The sequence below is a fragment of the Monodon monoceros genome, unplaced genomic scaffold (assembly GCF_005190385.1).
Source record: "Monodon monoceros isolate NGI ecotype Baffin Bay Population unplaced genomic scaffold, NGI_Narwhal_1 Super_Scaffold_9, whole genome shotgun sequence".
Classification (NCBI taxonomy): domain Eukaryota; kingdom Metazoa; phylum Chordata; class Mammalia; order Artiodactyla; family Monodontidae; genus Monodon; species Monodon monoceros.
In genome coordinates this window covers 15167747-15184729 of record NW_021703786.1, presented here as the reverse complement: position 1 = coordinate 15184729, position 16983 = coordinate 15167747, and the positions used below count along the sequence as shown (strand labels likewise).

Here is a 16983-nt window from a genome sequence, read left to right as displayed (position 1 = left end):
CAGTAGAGAAACACACACACACACACAGAAACACACACATACATAGGTACACACAACATGAACACACATGTCCTAATATTAAATAAAATACCCTTTGCTTATAACTTAAAAAATCAATACACAACTAATCCTTGCACAGGGCTCTGGGTGGAGAAAGAAAGGCAGGGAAACGGGAGGTTGGGGGGAATCTTAAGGCCTCTACCTGGAGCCTGGGAAAGCCCACTAGTTCCAGGCTCCTGTGGCCTGTCAGTCCCTGCCCCCATCAGCTTTTTTCTTTTTGCCTGGCTCAGCCTCTTCTGGCTTCCCCCCCTCCCCACGTTCCCCACTCCAGGATTACCAACAGGATGTATTTCTAGCATCTAAAGAAGGGAACAGGGACAGCTTCCTGGACATCACCTCAGAAGGCAGGCCCCTTCCAGTGACAGGACAACTTCCTCATATGGAAGGGGAGCCCCACAAGAGATGAGATGGGCAGGAGCCTCCTAACACACTCTACAGGAGGGGCAAGGCTTTTAGGCAGCACGAAAGGGGAGCGTCGAGCTAAAGAAAGAGTGGGGCTTAGCTTCTCTGCAAGCAGATGGCCAGGCAGGGACAGAGTCCTCCGCTCTGAGCAGGAACGGCTGGAGGTCCCTCTGCTGGGACACCCCCACCTACCCTCACCCAACCGAGGTAACCCTCTTCCTTCCAACCCTAAGGGGAGGGCAAATGCCAGGCACCAAGGGTGAGGAACTACATCAATTCTGAAGCAAGGGCTCTTGGCTGTCTTGAAGGCCTGCCTGGGGTGACAGACAGTGGACTACTGAACTTTACTTTTATAAAGACCAAGAGTTAAGGACTGAATCAGAGTTAGAGAGGGAAGGGCTTAGTTCCACTCCCTGACCAAATCCCTTTCTCTCATTTTAGAGGAGACTTCCTTGCTCAACCTCCACATCTAGCTCCCTCCTCCACCCCACAGTTCTGGCTGGAAGCTGTCGCCCATTCTGGCCCTCTTCCCTTCTTCCCTCGTGGCTCCATCAGACTGGGTCTGGAAGGCTTAATAAAGAGGCACATCAGAGACATTATTTCTGCGGTGACAATCCTCCCAGCCAGATAGAAACTCCTCCCTTAGGGGGACCCCCAGCCTCTGCTACTCCATCTCAGCTCTCCCTCCGGAAACCCCGGGGTAAAGCACTCTAAGGGGGATGAAAGGGACCCGGGCTGCAGCGCGGCTCCAGAGGCCCTTTTATGTCCGGGTTCCCAGGCGCTAACGACGTGTCCAGACAGCTACCCGGAGCGCCCGGGGCGGCCCCACTCCTCTCTGCTCCGGGGACGCGCCGTATCCTCCAACCTATCCCCTCGGCCCTCCAGCCACCGTAGGGGTAGTCCGCCCCAACCCCCCAGCCCAGGGGCGTGAGTGAAAGAGCGAGGAAGGGGAGAACTGATGGGCATGCGCAGCTCCTCCCTGCCCAGTCAAACGCGTCCGTCCTGTCCAGCCCCAGAGACTATGAAACCCCTAGCGACCCGGCTCCCTGACCCCCGCACCACTTTCCCTCCCTCTCAATAAATAACCACCTTGTCTTACTCAAGCCACCCCCACAAGGGCATCAGGCCAGAGGGCTCTCTTCTGATGGCCCCAGGGGAGACCAACGGGGAGGCGGGACGGGGAGGCGGGACGAGGAGCTCAGTTGGAGGGAGCCGCACTGCCCTCGGCCTCGCGCTTGCCTTTGCCCCCGGGGGGCTCCGCTCCGCCGGCCTTGCCCTCTCCCGCCGCCGCCCCGGCAGCCTCCTCTTTGGCGCCCTCGTGGGTTTTCATGTGTTTGGCCAGGTGGTCGCTGCGCATGAAGACTCGGCTGCAGACTGCACAGGGGAACTTCTTGGTGCCGGTGTGGGTCTGGAGGTGGCGCTGCAGCTCGTCTGAGCGCGTGAAGCGCTTGCCGCAGAAGAGCCAGTTGCACACGAAGGGGCGGTCGCCGCTGTGCCACCGCAGGTGTGCCTTCAGGTGCGATGTCTTGGCGTAGGCTTTCCCACAGCCCGGGATGTGGCAATTGTGCAAATGCTTCTTCTTGCCCCCATCGGGCCCGCACGGAGCCCCCAGTCGCTCCGCCTCCAGGCAGTTGGGGCAGCGGCACACGGTCTGGCCTGAGCTGCGGGGTACTGACCGCCGGGAGCCTTTGGGCCGGGCCGCCCCATCCAGACTGGTATCCAGCCCCTGGGATTCCGGGGCGGCTGCTTCCAAGGCCTTCGCCCCGTCGGGAGGCCCGAGGAGGTGCTGCCCTCCGGCGGCTGGGAGGAGATGGTGCGGGTGTGGGTGGGGCGGCTGGGCACAAAGCTGGTGGTCTCCGACGTAGCCCCCCAAGCCAGCCTGAAGCGCCCCGGGGTGGCCAGGTGAGGTCAGCGCGCCCTGAGTGTGGGGGAGGTCCATCCAGCTGGTACCCGGATGAAGGTCCCACCACGAGCCATCCTCGGTGCCTGGGTGTGTCGGCCGGAACCACGATTCATAATGGTGTGACATGTCCGGCTGCAGGAACTTGGAAAAGGGTCCCGGGGCCAAGGGACTGTCGCTTTCCAGGTCCTCGCAGGTTACCCGAGAGGAGGCCCCCGGCAGCTCATAGCCCTGTGAGAAGTCCACCTCTGGGCCCAGCGGGAGGCTCTGCAGCTCTCCAGGCTGCAGCGGGGAGGGGTAGTCCCCGGCCTCCGGGCTCGTGTGGCCCTGGTATGTTTGGAGAGGCTGCAGGTCGAGGCGCGGCGGGGAGGCGGGAGGCGCGTCCGAGTGCTGGCTGCCCAGAGAGCCACAGACGGCGGTTAGCATTGCCGGGATCCGGGGTGGGGTGGGGGACAGGGATGGTCAAGGGCACCTCAGGTGGGACCTAAAGGAGGAAAAGATGAGGTAAAGTGAGGAAAGTAACCGTCTCATTTCCCGTCCTAGCCCAGTTCCCTTCCCTGTCAAATGCTTCTTTCCCCTCCCCAGGTGAAGAAGAGGAAGGCCTGTCCAGGTGGGGACTACAGATCAGTTAAGAGAACTTGCGAGTGGCGAGTGCTAGGAAGGGTTGAGGGCGTGAGGTGCAGGTGATGGAAGCCTACCTTCCGCTAGGTGATCCCTCCTGTAGGACCCAGCTCATCCTGGAAGTTGGGCTGGTCCCAGGCAAGTAGGTCAGTCAGATACAACTGGAGTACAGCGCTGGAACCATTGCAGCTGCCCAGCCCAGTGGGAGGGGCAGTGGCATTGCCCCATAACCCCTGCCCCCACGCCCGCCCACCCGCAGATCTGCTGCCAGCCCAAATGGAGAATCTAGGCCCATCTCAGCTTCCCCAGTTTAACTCAGGACGCAGCTGGGGAGAGGGAGGTGGTCTAACCCAAAGCTTAAAGTGACCTGACTTCCCGAAGCCCAAAGCAGCTTCTGAGGTTTTGGAAGAAGAGCTCTCCTTCCATCCCTGAGGCCTGCTCAGTGAAGAAAAGCATTTCACTGCTCTACACCACTCACCCCAGCTCCCTGCCTTGGCTGGGTTGCCTCAGCCCCACCAAACCCACTCCCATGCCCCTTTCCCTCTGGCAGGGACTTCACCTCCCTGGGGTGCAACTGCAGTGTCAGTTTCCAGAAGACCTCCCCGCCCGAGAAACTAAGCCCCCCTCCCTGTCCTGACCTACACCAGTGCCCAGTCAGCTTTCGGGCTGCTACCCCTGCCCTCCTCCAATCTAGGGGAGACCAGATGTGAAGCTCGGAGGGGTCGGCCAGAGAAGAGCTTACCAGCACGCTCGGGAAGACAAAATTGCCACCCCCTTAAGGGATTCAGGGACAGAGTGGGGGGAGCAACAGGAAAAGCCGGAATCACACAGAAATTAAGAGGAAGAATTTACCCAAAGAGATTATATAGGGCGTGCATTCTAGGCCTGGATCATTTTTAGGAGCTCTCCAGATGATTCTAACATGCAGCCAAGTGTTGAGAACTACTGCTCCAGGCCAGTCCTCTTATTTTAGAGAAGAGAAAACTGAGGCCATATTTGGAGAAGTCACTTGAAAAAAAATGTATTCATTCAGTCAGTAAATATGTACTGTATATACCTCTGTGAACCAGAGGTATATACAGTATATTCCTGGTCTGTTTCTCTTTCCCTAAACCACTGGGAACCTAAAGAACCCCCCACCCCTCTCTGGACCACATACCTGTCGCTTGAAGTTCCCCCTCGTCTCACCACCTCTCCCTAACGTCTGGGGGCCCTGCTGTGATGCCTGGAGTATGTGGGTTTGGGTGCCTGAGCCTTCTCTGATGATGGGGGAGGAGACGCAGTGGTTTAGGGCAGGGACTTTTCCTTCCTAAATCAGGATTCGGATGACCCTACCACCTTCTGCTTCTGGGACCAGGGAGGTCGCCCTGGTGGTCTGGGAGAGGGAGGGAGAGGGGGATTGGGGCGCCTACTCAGGTTCCTGCTGCCTCACCACAAGAAAGGAACAGGGTGAAGCGGCAGGAATGGAGCCTCAGGCCCAGGCGGGGCAGCCCAGCAGGGGCTGGGCGGGAGCAGTGAGGCCTGGGACCCTAATAGCTTTTGGCGCCTGGGAACTGCCCCAGGGGTTGGGGGCGGGGGGGAGGCTAACGATCCAGGCTCCAGAGTGGCCTCTCCCGCCACAGGGCCAGGGATCCCAATCCTGGGATGCACTAGGCTGCTACCGAGATGTCGGGAAGGGAGACAGCCGGGCGCGTACCCCTGCTTGCCGCTCCCCAAGGCGGGAAGGCTGGTAGAGACACCCTCCTTCCCCCTTCCGCCGGCTGCCTCTCCCATCACCGGTGCTCAGGTGGTCAGGACTTCCGTACTCCCGGTCCTCAAGGTTCCAATCCTCCAGTTGTCCCAGTCGCTCCAGTTTCCCCAGTCTCCAGCCTCGCCCGTCCGCCCCGTTTTCACTCCGCCGGGGCTCTAAACCCCTTGGATTCTTTAAGACCACCTCCCCCGAGGCCAGAGGAGGCTGTGGCGCGTTCCGGGCGCGTCTTTCCGAGACGATCCCCGATGCGCGCACCCCTCGCCGCCCTGACCCGGGTTCCTACCTCAAGGCTGCGCTCGGGCGCCTGGAACGGCAGGCTGGCGCCCTCCCGACGGGCGCTCCTGGGCCTCGCGCGCCGGCGGGCTCTCCAGCGGCGAGGGGCAGGAGCCGAGGGCGAGAGGGGGCCGCAACAAGACCCGGCGGCTGGCGGCGGAGGAGGGGCGGAGAGAGGCGGCGGGAGGGCGGAGGGCGGGCGGGAGCCGGCGAGTGAGCAAGCGAGCGAGGACAGCTCCGCCCGTGACTCACCGCGCTCTCTGCCTTCATCCTCGGCCCCGCGCTCCTTTTTCCCGAATTCGCGGCCCCGCCCACCTCACCTGTGGCCGCCTTTAACCCTTGCGGGCTCTGCCGGACCAGAGGCCGAGCCGGGCCGGGCCAGCGGGGAGGGGGCGGGCGGAGGGAATCGCTATCTAGGTGGCACCCTGCCCCCTCCCTCGCTCCTCCCTGGCCCCTGCACTGCTGGGGCGAGGGGCCTGGGCGGAGTGTTTCCCAGGTTCTGGGGCCCGCCCCATCGAGTGGAAAACTGCCCTTGAGCTGTCTCGGTTTGGCGGGCACCCAGGACTCTGACCCTGCGGGAATGGAGGAGGGGGCGGGTCCTGGGGGTGATACCGAGTCAACCTAGGGCGCCGTTTGCCTCCACGGCCCTCCACCCACCCGCCCCGGTCGGGCAGCGCTGCCCCAGAACTGAGAGGATAGAAGGAAACAGGATTGAGCGCCAAGGATGTGTCCGGTCTACACCCAGACCTGGGCCGTGAGAAGCTGGTCTTGGCCGCTGCCCTCCTTCACCATTCCTCCCGCCGCTTCTTTCCACCACCAGCACCTTCCCCGGTCCTTTCTCTCTCTCTTGCTGCCCGGCTCTCTTTCTCCGGCCACTCACCTATTTTTGAGTAACCTCCTCCTCTCCTCTTCCCATCCATCTGGCCCGTCTCTATCTGCGCCTCAGCCCTCACTCTCCATCTACCCTTGGGCAGCAACCCCAGCGCCTCCCAGGTCCGCCTCTCCAATACACCCGAGCTCCCTTCGGTCCCAGAGGTGCTCAGCCTGCGCCCAGCCACCCTCGCCCCCGGCTCTGAAAGATGGGGCAGGCGCCGGGATAGCCCTGGGAAAGGACACTTCTGCAAACATTTGCGCGAACCCTTGCCACCATTCCTTCCCTATTCTCATCTGAATGTCTAAACCCAAGGTTCATAATTTTGGGGAAGGGTCTTGGATTCCTTTGAGAAAAACAAATGCACATACACAGTGCAACCGTCTGCAACACAGTGCAGAATTTCAGGGCATTTGCGACGCCCACCTAAAAACTTCTCTCAAGGTCAGAGTTGGTTGAGATATCCAGCGCGGTGGGTAGGGGTGTTCCCCTCTCCTTCCCCGCCAGGAGTGGCCTGTGCGACCGGGCACGAAACTCCCTTCCCGGTGGATGCCTCCCCGAACCGGCCACTTTGACCTCCTGAAGTGACTCTTTTGTTGCAGGGGGCACTCTGATCAACTTCCTAATTTTTTTCGCTGCCTCGGTTGGCTTTCCCTACGGACTCTGCCATCTGCTTTTTTAATTTCGTTTTTGTCTTCACAGTCTATTTCGTACAGCCCGAGCAGAATTTAGGCTGATTTGTTTTCGCGGGTACAGCCCGGATTCCACCACCGTTGGTTTACCTGTCCTGAATACGAAGTGCGGCTATTAAACAGCTAAACTGATCCACAAGCCACTTGAAAATTGATCTTTTTGTGTGTGGTTCCCCCCACCAGACATACACATTCTCGTATCCAGAATCAGGGTCTGATTCATCTGTGCAAATCCCTCTTTTGTAAGACTCAGTTTCCTCATCTGGACAACCTGAGTACAAGTTGGGAGGGTTTCCTGGGGCTTAAAGGAATTGATGTTCTTAAAACACTTAGCCTGTGGGGCCCCTGGTAAGCTCAGAGTAAAGGGAAGATATCGTTGGTAGCGTTATAATTATTAAATAAGTCGGTTCCCAGCAAATGTTTGTTGGATAAAGGTATATCCACAAAGATCTTTGGGCTAGAAGTTGACAGACCAAAATTCTAGCTCCAGCCCTGCATTTGCTAAGCTGATCTGGCAGATGAGGTTGCTCTGAGCCTCAGTTTCCTCGTGGGTGAAATGCGGTTAGAGCAGCCGCCCTGCGGGGTAGGGGACAGGCACTTGGGAAGACGGGAGGTGCCTCCCAGATGTCAGGGATTGTACTTTCAGATCAGTCAGATTTCATTCCCGACTCTTGGGCCCCTGAGATGTAGATTCTCAAGAAGCGCTCTGGCTCTTTGTGGCCATGGCTAAATCGGCAGCCCTCTCTGTCCATACGGTTTTATCTCTGTGCACTCAGCCTGCAAATCTTGACTTAGTTGGTGTTGCAACTCAGTTCCCAGCCATGTCCGGAACAGAGTTATGGGCTCACATTGCAGAGCCTGCTACCCGAATTCCTGGGTTACGTCTGATTCGACCCCTAGGCATTCTCTTCCTCCTCCTCCTCCCTGCAGCCCGCTGGCCTCTGGCTGTTCCCCAAAGCTGCAGCTCTTAAGGTGCTAACACCTGAGCAAGGATCTGACTCTCAATGGGAAACCTGAGCCCCCTCTCCCATTTATTTATAGGCACCAGATTGTCTTGTCTTCCTAGCTCCTTCCATCTTTTCCTGGAAAGAAGATGGAAAGGGATCCAGCCCCTGGACAGTAGACATCCCACCCCACTTTCACCCCAGGCCCCCTTTCACCCCACCTGGTCCTGACCCGCAGCCACCCGGGTTTCCCAGAAGCAAAGACCCTCCATCTGCCAGGCACTCATCGCATGAAATTCAACCGCAATGCAGTTGTCTCAGAAAACTCAGCTGCTCTGATGTCCTGCACTGCCTGGGTTTCTGCCTCTGACTCAGGGCACTTTCTTTTCTTCCAGATACCCCTCTGCTTTTGTTCCTTTGATTCCAGCCCTTTCCATTTCCCACTTTCTAGATGTTTCCTTACTTAACGGTGCTCATGATCTGTTGACGTGACTGCCAAGATCACCACTGCCCACTGCCACGTTCTCATCTCACCTCAAAGTTGAACCATGCAGCCCACTGAGATCTGCCCAGGACTTGGGCCACTTCTACTCCTTTCCCTCATTCCACTAAAGGGGTAGACGGACAGATTTTGCCACAAGTGTCTGTCTCCCATTCTTGCCGCCCCTCTGCTTCTCATGCCTCATTTTAGTCAGCAATCCGCTTTGTACCTGGAGCAGCCTTATTGGTCTCCATGCTTATAGTAACCAGCATTTATTTACTGGGCACCTACTACATTCCAGGTGCTTCACACAAATATCTCTAATTTTCATGAGCATGGAACAAAGTAGTTGTTATTATGCCCCCATTGTACAGATGAGGAAGCCGAGGATTAAAAAAGTTAAATGACCTGCCCAAGATTACAGAGCTGTTAGGAGACAGAAGGAAACTGAGTCCAGATCTGTCAGGCTCTAAAGCACACGTTCTGCCTGCTGTTCCATCCAGCCTCACTATGGCAGCAGTGATGGCCCTGGCAGTCCGGCTCCCCTATATCCTGAAAGTGGAGAGGACGACATTTTTAAACTATTCCCCAGATCAAGGCCATCAAGATGCTGTTACTAAGATAGGACAAACTGGTCCCATCTTGGATTGGATTGCTGTGGTCTCTTCCAAACCTCAACTGTCCCTCCATGGAGATTGCACGATAAGAATATAGATATCTGCATTCTTATAGTGCAGGACACTATAAACTGTTCTGCCCATAAAAATTGTCCAGTGCAAACCCTCATTTTGCTAGTAGGGGAAATTAAACCCCAGAACAAGGAGGCAAGTAGCTCAAAGTCACACAGGTTAGAAGCAGAGCAGGGAGCAGAACCCCAATCTCCTGATTCCTGGTCTCCTAGTTGCTCACGCCTCTCTTCTCCCATCCCCCACTTCCAGGCTGCACTCAGCCAACTGCGAGCTGGTGATCACGGACACTAACACCTTCCTCATATCCCCTCCTCTCCCCCACACTCTTCAAGCCTCCTGGGAAACTGGACAAGGTCCAGAGCTGGAGCCAAATGGTTTTCTTTCGTTCATCCTTTATTCACTGAACTAACACTTACTGAGGGTCTACCCAGGGCCAAGCACTACCCTGAGCACTAATTCTATTATAAACCCAAATGTCCCTATAGCATCACAACCACTCTTGGTCTGAAAGATGAGCCCAGCTGAGGCTAGTGCATTTGTGTGTGTGTGTGTGTGTGTGTGTGTGTGTATCTACAGATGTGTGTGTACCCACCATGCCTGTGCGTAACCACCACACCAGTGTGTACCTACCCACCAGTGTGTACCTTTGGGGCTTGAATGTGGGGTGTCTGTCCTCTCTCCTCCATCATAAAGGGTGTTCCCCACAGGCCATGCACAGCGGTTTCTCCCTTATGACTTCTGCAGATATGCTCTCATGCATGAACTTCCATGTGGTGAGTGTGTGCCTTGTATGTCTGTTATATTAGCCCATCTTTTTCCTCAGAATGAAGTCCCCAGTCATCTACTAACCGGTGAAAGTGGTGAATCACCACTTCACTTCTGCCTCAGATCTCAGCCCAGTCCAGAGACCTCAAGGAACCCTCTTTCGTTCTCCATGCATCCACTATCTCCCTCTTAGGTCCCCCTCCCCAGTACAGAGAGAATCAAGCCTTTTAACCCCTTCTCAATGATCCCCACTTTAGAGTGAAGACCTGATCCTCTTGTCCCCTGAACTGGACAGGGAACAGCCCATCTTACCAGTCCATGGAGCCCAGAGTTGGCAGCAGCAGTGAGGGGCAAGTGGGGGTGATGGAAGAGCCAAGCTTTATAAAGGAGTCAACAGTCAGAGCCAGAGTGGGAGGTGAGAGACTCGGGCAGGGATGCTGCCAAGTCCTCACGGCCTCGGAAGCTTCTAGGATAATCCAGGAAACAGTGGCCCCCGGCTCTCCTGGGGGAGCGGTGGTGCTGAGATCTGAGTCTCTGAGGTCTGCCAGGAAAGGAGGATTTCGGCTGGAAGAGGCAGCTGAGGGTGGGGGTGGGGATCGGTGTGGGGAGGAGCAGGACATCCTTCCCTCCCCAGAGGCTGGCCAGGTGGTGGGAGAGGGACAAAGGTGGTGGGAGAGGGACAAAAGTGGTTCTTTCAGGATGGAGGAAATGAGAGCATCGCCAGGGGAGAGAGCTGGGATGGCTGGAACTCTCCAAATTCCAACCCCCTCCTTTTGTTTCCTCCATGGACATGGTGGGAGAGAAAGAAGTACCACTTTTAAGACCTCACACACACACACACACACACACACACACACACACACACACGCACTCCCCTTCACATGGTCCCTCCTTGCAGAAGCTGAAGCAGGTCTCTCCTCCTCTGCTGGAGCCTTGTCCCTCCTCCCTTTCCTTTGTCTCCTTTTCAGTTACTTCTCAACTTGGAACCACCAGGAGGGTCCAATAGAAATTCACATTTTGGATCTGGGATCTCTCATTGTCAAATAGGGAGGGAAGACCCTCTCCCTGACTTAGGGTAGCATGGGGCAGCTTGGAACGGACAAGAGTTCACCTAGAACCAGAGGCAGAGCCCAGCCAAGAACTTTCATGGATAATTCAGGAATCCCAGAACTCCAAGAGAGTGAAGAGGCTGGGAACATGGCCTGGAAAGGGAGAAGGGGCCTGGAGGTGAATTTAGGTGGACCCCCATCGTCCCCAACGAGTTACGTGAACTGAATTTTAGGCTAATAGGAGCATGTCCTGGAGCAGAGAGGGACAGAAGACCAGGAAGGGGAAAGCAGATGAAACAGGGTAAGACTGGTTTCCCAAAGCACTCTGAAACTAGGAATTATGACCCACATAGGAGAGTGGCCTGGAGACTTTTCTCGTGACCACTTCCCATTCAGTCAGGGCATCTTCGCCCTGAACTCTTGTACTGCTCCTCCCCACACACCCCTAGAAATCTCTAGACTGAAGATTCCCAGTCCTCTCATTAGCTTTTCAGTAATTATCCTGTAAAGGCCCCAACAGGTCCTTCCTCTACCCATTTCAGAGGTGAGAACATTGAGGCCCTTAAGAGTGTGAAAAAAACTCAGCAGAAAGCTACTCATCAGGCAGGAGAGAGTAGAGTGGTGGGGGGCTTAGGAGGCAGAGCTGCACCCTTTCCTTTAATCCCAGGGAAAATTAAGAGGACAGGGCGTGAGTACAACTCCCTGGGGGAGCCCAGGCGTCAGGACAGAGGCAGGCTCCAGGGAGGGGCTTCCCTGGCCCTCCCCACCTTCCAGCCCAGAAAATCAGAGTGAGGGGGGAAACAAGGCGAGGAGACCACACAGGTGGAGTAAATAATGTTAATACGGGAGCATTATCACTAGGGCATTTCCTCATGGATAAATGTCTCAAATACCAAAGGATGCCTCCAAATTATAGTTAATTACAGAGTTGATTTGCATAAATTATAAGGTGAGCATACAAATTCTTTCAATCGGTTCCATATGCTTAGGTAGCAGGTCCAGTCCAAAATGGGAGAATCTTGTGGGGTGGGGGGTTGGGCAGAGGAAAAGGATGAAGCCCTTGGCCTGGACCTGCTGGCCCACACCCCTCCCCAGGTCTCTGATCAGTAAAGAGTGCGTGGAGACCCTGCCTGGTTTGCGGGGAGGGGCTTTACCCGGATCCTGGTTCACCTGGACCCTGTCTGGCAGGAGACCCCCTTACCTCCTCTCCATTCGCACCTTGGAACAAAGTGCTCTCCCACCACCAGTCATGAGGTAGGCAAGTGGGGGGGGCAGTGCCCAATGGGGCCTCAACCTACATGTCAGGGGTGGGACTCTGGAGCCCAGGCGTTCAGAGGAAAGAGACAGCAGGGTTCGGGGTAGATTCAAGCCCCTCTCTTGCTCTCAGCTCCCCCTGCAGCCACCCCCACCCAGCTCCAGCTCACTCCCAGAGCCAACCTTCCAATCCCAAGTTTGATGTTGCCGCTGCCTGCACCTTCCAGGCGGCTCCTCAGAGGCTCAGACGCCCAGACTTTTGTCTCCAGTGCCTGGGCCCATTTCCTCTGCCCTCGCCTCCCAGCCCCACCTCCTCCCTCACCCACCTCTAGCTGCTAAGACTCTACTTCCTTCTCCAGCTCTCTAATGTGTCCCTCCCTCCCTCCTGGCCCCCATTCTCACCCAGAGGCCTGTCTCCCACTCTTCTCTCCACCTCTGTCCTCCTCCCCCAGCCTCCCTCCCCCAGAGATCCCGGGTCGCCCCTACACTCAGCTGTCAACTTTGCTTTTTCCCTCCCATCAAGAGCTTTCTGTTGCCCAAGCTGCTTACCCTCCTGCCCTCAGATTTTCCTAACTCGTGCCATCCCCCAAATCCTTACTGTGTGTAGTTCTCTAATTTTTTTCCATGTACCCGCTCCAAAGGCAGAAGTTACTGGATTAGATTGGGGGTTGGGGGAAGGAGGAGGCTGGGCTAAGGCCCCCAGATGTGCGCAGGTGAGAGTTTACCTGAGAGAGAGAGAGAGAGAGAAGAAAGGAATGAAGAAATAGCCTAAAATGGTTTTTGGTACTTGGTAAGTGTGGCTTAAATATTTGTTGAATGAATGAGCGAATGAATGAGTTGGAAATGAGCACTGATGTGTGAAAATTCTAGAGAGGTGCCAACTTGGTGACAGGAATTACTTTTTTTTTTTCCTGACAGAGCACAGCGAGGATTTATTAAGTGGTAGGTAGTTCGCTCTGAGGGGGACAGCGGGCCCACCTGGGTGAGTAGCTGCCAGGAATTGCTTCTCATTTGGATTATTTTTTAGGTCTCCTATGGGTTTTCTCCCACTTCTCTGCCCACCTACCCAAGGTGTCCCGCAGACCAATACCAGATTAATCATCTTGAAATGTCCCTCCACCTTGGCACACTTCATCTCAAACACGTCCAATTGGGGCTCTTCCCTGGTGGCGCAGTGGTTGAGAGTCCGCCTGCCGATGCGGGGGACACGGGTTCGTGCCCCGGTCCGGGAAGATCCCACATGCCACGGAGCAGCTAGGCCAGTGAGCCATGGCCGCTGAGCCTGCGCGTCCGGAGCCTGTGCTCCGCAACGGGAGAGGCCACAACAGTGAGAGGCCCGCGTACCGCAAAAAAAAACCAAAACACGTCCAATGGCTCCCCAATTCTAGCCATGACATTTAAGACCCTCCTACTGGGCCTCCATCACCTTCCCGGTCTGCACTTGCAATGGTCTTTGTACAGAGCCTCCAGCCCAGCCCACTGGACTTAATCTTCACTAAACATGTCTAGCCTTCCTAGTTTGCTCCAACTATTTCCACCCCTGTCACCCCACCTGCCCTCAAGAAAGCTTCTCATCCTCCAAGCTCCAGCCTCATGCTTTCTCTATGAAGTCTTCTCTCACCAGCACGTCACTGGCTTGCTCCTGTGAACTTCCCTAGCACTGATTTCCACATGCCCTGTTTCCACAGAGTTGTCTTATCTTCCCTACTGGTCGGTAGGCTCCTGAAGGGCAGGAACCATATCCTTTTCATGCCACACAGTCCTTAGCTCAGCACCTTTCTTTGAGAAGGGGCAGATAGGGCACAGATGAGTGAATGGAAAAGTGCTTCCCTGGAATCAAAGCTTCCAGAAGCTCCTCAGTCGGGGAGGGTAATGGTGAAGGCAGAAACCTGGGTAGGGAGGGAAGACACAACAGAAGCCTTGACACCCAAAGATTCATGAAGGAACCGAGTCCAGCTTCCCCACCAGCTGTCCCATCACCTAGCCCCTCCCCTACTTGTGTGATGGAGGTTGAAGGACCTAGCAAGATGTCTGAGACATGAAGGGTTGGGGTGAGAGCTGGGAGAGAGTGAAGCGCTCTGCCCTGTCAGCCTGCTTGGAACAAAGAGTTGGAGGTTTGGGACAAAAGGAGCAAGGATAATGAGTGGGAGCTGGGAGAAAGGGCTGGCTAGACAGCAGCGATGGAGAAAAGAAGAGGCAGAAAAAGCAGAATCCTCTTTGTCCCTCTGTGGGCAGTTAAAATTCTTCTTACCAGGGTGGCAGGATCCTGATCATGTCATGCCTCAGCTCAAAATCATTCAATAGCTCCCCATTCCTTGCAAGAGAAAGTCTGTACCCTTTGTCCTGGAATTTAAGCCCCATTTCCCCATCTGGTCTCAGCCTACCTTTCCAACCTCAAACCTCTCACTCCCCAGGCTCCAGCGACAGGGGGCTTCTACTCCATCCTATTGTTCATACAGTTTTACACCCTATAGTCTTCTTTGTCTGAAATGTTCTTCCCCATTTCTCTGCCTGTGAACTCCTATTGATCCTTCGAAGCCCAGCTTATGTGTCCCCCTCATCTATGAAGACTTCCCAGTTCTCCAAGTTACCCTTTTCTGTGTTCCTAGAGTTCTAACATATAGAGGCCTTAACATTGCCTGATGGGTGATACGATTAGTTGTGTGTGTGTGTCAGCTCATGAGCCCCTTGAGAGACTGGAGTTTTCTCTGTTCATCTTTGTATCCCCCCAGCATCTCGTACAATGACTAGTGCTGAGTGTGCAATAAATATGTGTTGCACTGAATTGAATTGCACCCTTTGCAGAGAATGGGCTGCCAGGCCGGGGGTTGGTGGGTTCTCTATAAATCCCATTGTCGCAGCCATCCAGAGTTTGCCTCATGGGCATCAAGATGTGGCACCAAAAACACAAAAGCATGCCTTGACCCTTTGTCTTTCACCCCTCACTGTGCCCAGGGCCCTGTCAGGAATCCAAGATCAGGCTGGTGGCTGAGGCTTACTGAGAGGTCCAGCATCTTGTGTCGTGGCCAGCCGGGCACTGCCACCAACCTGCAGCCAGGGTCACCCAGACAACCTCCAGCTGGATGCCACGAGAGGGGAGTTAGAGGGGAGGGCTGGGATTCAGGAGCTGGCAGGCGAAATCTGACAGGGAAGGGGGAAGGCAGGCAGTGCCCTGGAAAGGGGGCCAGTCTCATTGTTGTGGTCTGTCTGAGAGATTCCTCCCCTTTTTAATTTGCTTCCTGATTGAGGGGTTGGCTCTGCCTGCCCAGCTCCCCAGTCATTATCTGCTGCTGGTGGCTCAGGTGCTGGCGAGCCTGGCATGGCCCCTAGGTTATTACCTGGAGCTCCGGGGGTGGCAGAGGGCTGCCCCTCTGGCCAGGGCGGGGGCCTGTCTGGAATTTGCCCTGATCCTACCACCCACAGGGCAGCCATATTGACGCCTATCATAGTGGACATGCTCGCACAGCGGGGGCATGGGCTGCTTTTATGGGAGACAGCTGGTCCCAGGGGGACTTTAAAGTCTAGAATAAGCTTCATCTGTAAAGTCCCTACAATATTGATTTGGGAACCTGAGACACATAAGAGGTGGGTGCTAAAGCACCCAAAGTCGGAGTCCTTCCCCAAAGGCTAGTGAAAGGTACTCAAGTTAGACATCAAGAAGAACTTCCCAGCCATGTTGAGAATAAGAAACAGAGGGCAGTGAAGTTTGGTGATTCCCACCCTGAATTCCCCCTGTTCTGCAGCATTCAGAAAACCAAGAGTCATAGAGGGGAAGGAATATCATTGATCCGAGAACCTGTGATGATGAGAACCCAGAATCTAGAAACCCTCTATAGTGTGGGCGCAGGGGGCTCAGGCTCCTCACTGAGCACCCTGGAATATGACACCGCTGACCTCTGCCCAGTGTCCCTGAACACAGCCTAGAAACCTACAGGGGAGGGCACCCTGGCCTCTCCCTCTCTCTGAGTCCCCCAAAGCTCTGGCCCTTTGCCCCATCCCTGACTGGGCCTGTGGGCTTCAAGGACAGAAGACAATACCAAGACAAACAGGAAGTGCTGAATTAGAGACATGAAGTTTGTTGTTTTAGAGGGCGCCCAGCACCAAGCAGCGGTGCCAGGTTGGCAGCCGGGACCCTGGTGTCTGCCTGCTCTCCAGGCAGCAGCTGCCCCTTCCCACCCTCGCTCAGGACCTCGGCAGGAGGACTCCCTGGAGAGGAAGGGAGTGGGGGGAGATGGGGCATGGCAGGGAAGGGGTTAAACAAGAGATTCTTTCTTCCTTCACCAGCTGACTTTTTGCAGTGTTACCTCTGATTCATATTGGGCATCTAGTCACTCATTCGACAGATGTCTGTAAGTGCCTGCTTTGTCCTAGGAACGTGCTAAGCACAGCCCCTTCCCCCTGTAGCTAACATACTCCTTGCTGGAGGCAGGCGGTTTTGTTCATCGCTCCACACTCCCAGTGCCTGGAAAGGTAGGTGCCTGGCACTCTATGAAAGCTTTATGAGTTTGCTGAATGGACTAATGGAAGGATGGATAGGTGGAAGGAAGGAAGGAGGGGGCCCTTAGAATGAGTCTAGGGGGGTCCATGATTTTTCAGTCTACTGGACTTCTTAGTGGGGGCACCGGTGATCCACAGGTGCTCTCCTCCCCATCCTGGCTGCCCCAAATGAATCTTTTTATTTATTTATTTTTGCTGTACGCGGGCCTCTCACTGTTGTGGCCTCTCCCGTCGCGGAGCGCAGGCTCCAGACGCGCAGGCTCAGCGGCCATGGCTCACGGGCCCAGCCGCTCCGCGGCATGTGGGATCTTCCCTGACCGGGGCACGAACCCGTGTCCCCTGCATCGGCAGGCGGACTCTCAACCACTGCGCCACCAGGGAAGCCCCCAAATGAATCTTTGAGTCTTGACGCCAGTAGGTGGCCATTGTCCATTCTCTTGCCCAGATGCCACCTGGGAATTCAACTTCTAGGCTGCAATCAGAGAGGATGAGGAAGGAGGGCTGATCAGGAAACGTGGGTGGTCCATGGGGTAAAGCCCACCAGGCCACGACAGTCCCCTCCCTGGGCATCAAGGTGCTAGTGGTCTCCCAAGCCCGGAGCTGTTGGCCCTCCAGGGCCCTGGTGAGCCGCCCTCTGCCCAGGCTCCCCTGCTCCCTCCGTGGTGGCACCAGGTAAGGCTCGGGGCATGGCAGAAGCTGAACTGAGAGCCACCCCACCTTGTTCCCGTGGCTCCA

At 55.8% G+C, this 16983-nt stretch overlaps 1 protein-coding gene across 1 annotated transcript; it reads right to left on the bottom strand.

Annotated features, from left to right (window-relative positions):
- Positions 1-462: 462 nt before the first annotated feature.
- Positions 463-9867, bottom strand: SP6 (Sp6 transcription factor). The gene is made up of 2 exons (XM_029213129.1): positions 9761-9867; positions 463-2846 (listed from the first exon to the last, which is right to left on the bottom strand). Exon 2 carries the CDS (start codon positions 2786-2788, stop codon positions 1661-1663), a length of 1128 nt encoding a protein of 375 aa, XP_029068962.1. The 5' UTR covers positions 2789-2846; positions 9761-9867; the 3' UTR covers positions 463-1660.
- Positions 9868-16983: the final 7116 nt, after the last annotated feature.